This window comes from Nerophis ophidion, linkage group LG08 (assembly GCF_033978795.1).
Source record: "Nerophis ophidion isolate RoL-2023_Sa linkage group LG08, RoL_Noph_v1.0, whole genome shotgun sequence".
NCBI classification, from domain to species: Eukaryota; Metazoa; Chordata; class Actinopteri; order Syngnathiformes; family Syngnathidae; genus Nerophis; species Nerophis ophidion.
The window spans coordinates 17,738,329-17,745,828 of NC_084618.1; the positions used below are offsets into that span (position 1 = coordinate 17,738,329).

At 34.9% G+C, this 7,500-nt stretch overlaps 2 protein-coding genes across 3 annotated transcripts in view; both read right to left on the reverse strand.

The window, feature by feature from the left end:
* The window catches only part of LOC133557440 (proteinase-activated receptor 2-like), a 10,280-nt gene extending 6,981 nt beyond the window's left edge, over positions 1-3,299 (reverse strand). Inside the window, exon 1 of the mRNA XM_061907897.1 lies at positions 3,108-3,299. Within this exon, the coding sequence (XP_061763881.1) occupies positions 3,108-3,264 (157 nt within the window). The 5' untranslated portion in view covers positions 3,265-3,299. The remainder of the gene's footprint in view (positions 1-3,107) is intronic.
* A 1,720-nt stretch (positions 3,300-5,019) lies between these two features.
* LOC133557442 (proteinase-activated receptor 2-like) overlaps positions 5,020-7,500 on the reverse strand; it is an 8,989-nt gene continuing 6,508 nt past the window's right edge. For both annotated transcript variants that reach the window (XM_061907904.1, XM_061907903.1), the window contains exon 2: positions 5,020-7,500. This exon is cut by the window's right edge. The gene's annotated coding sequence lies outside the window, so the exon portion shown is untranslated.

A 7,500-nucleotide genomic window follows, 5' to 3' on the forward strand; every position in this document is an offset into this window, starting at 1 on the left:
TTTTCTTCCATAAAAACAGCGTGCCAGCCCACTCACATAATATATGCGGCTCATACACACACAAGTGTATGCAAGGCATACTTGGTCAACAGCCATACAGGTCACACTGAGGGTGGCCGTATAAACAAGGTTAACACTGCTACAAATATGCGCCACACTGTGAACCCACAGCAAACAAGAATGACAAACACATTTCGGGAGAACATCCGCACCGTAACACAACATAAACACAATCGGACAAATAGATAGAACCCCTTGCATCACTAACTCAACCAGGACGCTACAATATACACCCCCGCTACCAACAAACCCCGCCCCAACTCAAACCCCCCGCCGAAAAAAGGCATTAAATTTGTGTTTTTATTTTATTTGATTTGCCATTGATATTCTTTAATTATTATTATTTGAAACTGGATTTTGCATGTCACTATAAAGTTATATAAGCCTCGCTTTGTCAATATTCAATGCAAAACTTGTTTGGGTCCCTATTAAAGGGTTAATTTGTTCAACCTCGGCCCGCGGCTTTGTTCACTTTAAAATTTTGGCCCAATTTGTATTTGAGTTTGACACCCCTGTTTTAAAATAATTAGCGCATGCTTACTTTTACCGCATGCCTTTGGTAAGCGCAGGAGTGAGAAGAGGTTTTAAATTAATTAGCGCCCCGGCGGCAATTCAAGGAAATACGGTATGTTTCAAAATTAAATTTTCATTTTTTTCCTGTTTTCTCCTCTTTAAAACCGTTGAATTAAGTGTTTTTTTCATCATTTATTCTCTCCGAAAAAAACTTCCGTAAAAACAAAAAAAAATGTACGACGGAATGACAGAGAGAAATACCCTTTTTTTAAAAAAAAATATATATATATAGATTTATTTATTAAAAGGTAAATTGAGCAAATTGGCTATTACTGGCAATCTGTAGAATCAAATTTAAATCTTGTTTGAAGGACTTTTGAATTTCTTTTAAAATGTTTGTTCTGGAAAATCTAGAAGAAATAATGATTTGTCTTTGTTAGAAATATAGCTTGGTCCAATTTGTTATATATTCTAACAAAGTGCAGATATGATTTTAACCTATTTAAAACATGTCATCAAAATTCTAAAATTAATCTTAATCAGGAAGAATTACTAATGATGTTCCATAAATTATTTTTTTGAATTTTTTCAGAAAGATTCGAATTAGCTGGTTTTTCTCGTCTTTTTTTCGGTTGAATTTTGATTTTTAAAGAGTCGAAATTAAAGATAAACTATGTTTCAAAACTTAATTTTCATTTTTTTCGTGTTTTCTCCTCTTTCAAACCGTTCAATTAAGTGTTTTTTTTAATCATTTATTCTCTACAAAAAAAACTTCCGTAAAAAGAAAAAAAATGTACGACGGAATGACAGACAGAAATACCCTTTTTTATATATATATATATATGTATAGATTTATTTATTAAAAGGTAAATTGAGCAAATTGGCTATTACTGGCAATCTGTAAAATCAAATTTAAATCTTATTTGAAAGTCTTTTGAATTTCTTTTAAAATGTTTGTTCTGGAAAATCTAGAAGAAATAATGATTTGTCTTTGTTAGAAATATAGCTTGGTCCAATTTGTTATATATTCTAACAAAGTGCAGATTGGATTTTAACCTATTTAAAACATGTCATCAAAATTCTAAAATTAATCTTAATCAGGAAAAATTACTAATGATGTTCCATAAATACTTTTTTTAATTTTTTCAAAAAGATTCGAATTAGCTAGTTTTTCCCTTCTTTTTTTTCGGTTGGATTTTGAATTTTAAAGAGTCGAAATTAAAGATAAACTATGTTTCAAAACTTAATTTTCATTTTTTTCGTGTTTTCTCCTCTTTCAAACCATTCAATTAAGTGTTTTTTTATCATTTATTCTCTACAAAAACCTTCCGTAAAAAGAAAAAAATGTACGACGGAATAACAGACAGAAATACCCATCCATCCATCCATTTTCTACCGCTTATTCCCTTTTGGGGTTGCGGGGGGTGCTGGCGCCTATCTCAGCTACAATCGGGCGAAAGGCGGGGTACACCCTGGACAAGTCGCCACCTCATCGCAGGGCCAACACAGATAGACAGACAACATTCACACTCACATTCACACACTAGGGCCAATTTAGTGTTGCCAATTAACCTATCCCCAGGTGCATGTCTTTGGAAGTGGGAGGAAGCCGGAGTACCCGGAGGGAACCCACGCATTCACGGGGAGAACATGCAAACTCCACACAGGAAGATCCCGAGCCTGGATTTGAACCCAGGACTGCAGGAACTTCGTATTGTGAGGCAGACGCACTAACCCCTCTTCCACCGTGAAGCCCGACAGAAATACCCATTTTTTTTTAAATATATATATATATATATATATATATATATATATATATATATATATATATATATATATATATATATATGAATGGGGACAGAAATACCCATTTATATATATATATATATATATATAGATTTATTTATGAAATGTAAATTGAGAAAATTGGGTATTTCTGGCACTTTATTTAAGTGTGTATCAAACTGGTAGCCCTTTGCATTAACCAGTACCCAAGAAATAGCTCTTGGTTTCAAAAAGGTTGGTGACCCCTGGTTTGGACATACCTGAACTAAATTATTTTTTTTGTGTGTCATTTATAGCTGCTTTGCCTCAAAACTACTCGGTAGGAAAAACATAAGTAAGAAGAGCATAAACTAATATTACAAATGTAAACAAAAATAATAATAATTTCAATTTTTTCAGGTGTTTAAACTACAAATGTCAAGGTTTAATCCCTTAAAATCCGTTTTAATCATATTTATTTTATATTGGTATATTTATATTGTATTTATTTTTTTTTTTTATTCAGTCATTGGTGGAGCTCAGAATGGTATTTGAATGTTGCACTTTAGAAACATGTTGTTGTTTAAATGTGCTATATAAATAAAGTGGATTGGATTGGATTAAAAAGTTGTTTTAATTAGACTTTAAGCACTTTTACCAAGTCAACCAAAGGTGAAGCAAGCAGAGATTTGAGCAGCCAACTCGTGTTAACTTAAAACCCCGACAGCCATTTTTTTTTTGTCTTCTAAACCCACAAAAGAAGAACTCACCTGCGCCGTCCGCGCCCCAAACGTGACAGAAGACGACCAAAAGAGGCCAAAATCGAACAGGGTCCATTTTTCTTAAAAAAAAGTTAGTTTTAGACCGAGCGGCTCCGAAAGCAAAGTATTGTGTGCGTCTTGGTCCGCGCCCAGAAACTATAAACATCCGCCAGCACGTAGAAGGAAGGACAGGCCGCGCCCCGAGACTACCTGCCTGTGACGTCACCGACCAGCCGCCGGGCTCGATTACGTCACAAAGAGACTCCCGCCCCCTCCAAATCACTTGACCGTGGTATTTCCGATTTCTCTATGATGACACGTTCAATGTCGCTAGGAAACCCAAAACGCTTTGTACAAACTTGCTGAAAAATAACATTTTACTGAGAAAAATGGTTGGATTGTTTTGTTTTATCGTCAAAATGTTGACCTTATGTCATGACATATTTGACGATGAGTTTACTTTACCTTACTATATGTAATATTGTCGTTAGCATTTTAGCTTCATGCTAACTAGTCCAGGGTTCAGCAACCTTCTTGAAAGCAAGCGCTACTGATTAATGCGAAGGGCTACCAGTTTGATACACACTTAAATAAATTGGCAAAAATAGCCAATATGCTCAATTTACCTTTAATAAATAAATCTATATATATATATATATATATATATATATATATATATATATATATATATAAATAAAATGGGTATTTCTGTCTGTCATTCCGTCATACATTTTTTTTCCTTTTACGGAAAGTTTTTTGTAGAGAATAAATGATGAAAAAAAACACTTAATTGAATGACTTGAAAGAGGAGAAAACAGGGGAAAAAAATGAAAATCAAATTTTGAAACATAGTTTATCTTCAATTTCGACTCTTTAAAATTCAAAATTCAACCGAAAAAAAAAAGAAGGGAAAAACTAGCTAATTCGAATCTTTTTGAAAAAATTAAAAAAAGGATTTATGGAACATCATTAGTAATTTTTCCTGATTAAGATTGATTTTAGAATTTTGATGACATGTTTTAAATAGGTTAAAATCCAATCTGCACTTTGTTAGAATATATAACAAATTGGACCAAGCTTTATTTCTAACAAAGACGAATCATTATTTCTTCTAGATTTTCCAGAAGAAAAATTTTAAAAGAAATTCAAAAGACTTTGAAATAAGATTTAAATTTGATTCTACGGATTTTCTACATTTGCCAGAATATTTTTTTTTAATTTTAATCATAAATTTGAAGAAATATTTCACAAATATTCTTCGTCGAAAAAACAGAAGCTAAAATGAAGAATTAAATTAAAATGTATTTAGTATTCTTTACAATAAAAAAAAAAATACTTGAACATTGATTTAAATTGTCAGGAAAGAAGAGGAAGCTTGACATGCTAATATTGTCATTAGTTCTTTTTTTAGCCTCATGCTAACTAGTCTATTATAAATAACTAATGCAAAATATAAAAATATTCACTTAAAGTGACACAAAGACTCAACCCATCACTATTAACACATTTTTAAAACCGCTTGACATGCTAACTTTGTCGTTAGCTCTTTTTTTAAACTTCATGCTAACTAGTCTATTACAAATAACTAATGCAAAATATAAAAATATTCACTTAAAGTGACATAAAGACATAACCCATCACTAATAGCGCACATTTGAAACCGCTTGACATGCTAATATTATCGTTAGTTCTTTTCGCTAGGTTTTAACTAGCCTATTAAAAATACCTCAGGCAACACTGCAAATTATGAATTGTTTTCGGTTATTTAATTTGTTTCAAATCATCAATACACGTTTACATTGACAAACACATATAGAATGAGTTTAATCCTAATTTTAAACACCATACTCTATGCTAATATTGTGGTTATCTTATTATGGCTACGTGCTAAGTAGCCAAAAATAATGAAAAGGCTCACCGCTACAAGCTAGAAAGACATTTTATTTTTCATTCAAATTAAAAAAATTAACATTTTCACTTTTCATTCATACAACGTTAGCTTGTTTAGCTATGTGCTACGTAGCCTACGGTACTGTTACAAAGTATAATCAGATTTTAAATATTTTATGTACCAAAAAAAAAATCACACAATTGTTCACCCAAGGCTACAATTCATAACCATACACAAAATTCAAAACAATTTTAATATAAATACGTGACCATAAGCTGATATTGTAATTAGCCTAGCTACATGCTAATTAGCCTACAGCTGACCATTAGAAACCGTACACTGCTACAAACTATTAACATTTTTTAAATCATTTTATTAAAAATAAACTTCGACATGTTCACTTAAACACACACAATTAAAACCTTCGGAAGGATTCTCACTCCTAAATGTGAACGCTTTAACGTCCACACATGCTTACGTTGTAGTTTGTTTAGCCACACGTGCTAATTGCTAAGTATTAAAAACGCCACACAGCTGCTAACCACAACGACAATAACACATATATTTCAGTGAAAAATGCTAAACTGAAAATGTGTATTGTACCTTTGTCCAAAAGTCCTCTATTTGGAGCTCCGTGGTTAGTGCAGTTGTACCTAATCTAGTGGCTCTGTAGCAAAACAAAACAAACAAAATGTACATGACCACAAAACCTAAACATTGTTGACATTTACCCGAAACACGAAAAGTACTTTTTACTGTCATTCAAAACGCGGCTTTTCACAGACGATACGACACACCGACGAGGAAGACGGTGAGCATAAAAATGGCTCAAAAGTTACCATACTGCGCTGTAAACTGTTTTAAACGCAAATTCAGTAACTGGAGGGAGTGAGGGTACATTTTTAAAAAGGACAACTCTGCCGATGCTAACATTGCGAGTGCTAACAGGGTTAATGCTAACAGTGTCAATGCTAACACCGTCAATTCGAGCATCGTAAGTATAAACAATCCCAAAGCTAACATCGCTAATGCTAACATAGTCAATTTGAACACTCCATTTGCTAACAACGCTAATGCTAATGTCGTTAATGCGAACACTCCTAATGCCAACACTGCTAATGCTAACACCATCAATGCAAACATTGCCAAATGCTAACACCGCTAATGCTAACATTGCTATTGAGAACGCCCCCAATGCTAACACTAACGACGCTAATGTTAAGAATGTTAATGCCAACACCATCAACGCGAACACTTCTAATGCTAGCACCGTCAATGCGAACACTGCCAATGCTAACAACACTAATGCTAACACAGTCAATGTGAACACTCCCAATACTAACAATGCTAATGCCAACAACGCTGATGCTAATACCTTCAATGCAAACACTCCGAATGCTAACACTGTCAATGCGAACACTGCCAATGCTAGCAAAGCAAATGCTAGCACCGTCAATGTGAACATTCCCAATGTTAACACTGCCAATGCTGAAACTGCCAATTCTAACAAAGCTAATGCTAACACCGTCAATGTGAACACTGCCAATACGAAAACTGCCAATGTTAACACTGCCAATGCGAACAACGCTAATGCTAACACAGTCAATGTGAGCACTCCCAATGCTAACAATGCCAATGCTAAGACCGTCAATGTAAACACTCCTGATGCCAACAACGCTAGTGCTAATACCATCAATGCAAACATTCCAAATGCTAACACTGTCAATGCGAACACTGCCAATGCTAGCACTGTCAATGTGAACACTCCCAATGCTAACACTGCCAATGCTAACACAGTCAATGTGAACAGTCACAATGCTAACACTGCCAATGCTAACAACGCTATGGGCTTACAACGGCGATGATAACATCACAAATCCTAAAACTGTCAATTTAAACACTTCCGTTGCTAACAACGCTAATGCTAACACGTCCATGCAAACACTCCGAATGCTAGCACTGTCAATGCGAACACTGCCAGTGCTAACACTGCCAGTGCTAACACTGCCAGTGCTAACACTGCCAGTGCTAACACTGCCAGTGCTAACACTGCCAGTGCTAACACTGTCAATGCGAACACTGCCAGTGCTAGCAAAGCTAATGCTAACACCGTTAATGTGAACACTCCCAATGCTAAGACCATCAATGTAAACACCCCTGATGCCAACAACGCTAATGCTAAAACCATCAATGCAAACACTCCGAATGCTAACACTGTCAATGGGAATACTGCCAATGCTAGCACCGTCAATGTGAACACTCTCAATGCTAACACTGCCAATGCTAGCACCGTCAATGTGAACACTCCCAATGCTAACACTGCCAATGCTAACAATGTTAATGCTAACACAGTCACAATGCTAACAACGCTATGGCCTTACAACGCCAATGATAACATCCCAAATCCTAAAACTGTCAAACACTTCCGTTGCTAACAACGCTAATGCTAACACGTCCATGCAAACACTCCGAATGCTAGCACTGTCAATGTGAACACTGCCAGTGCTAGCA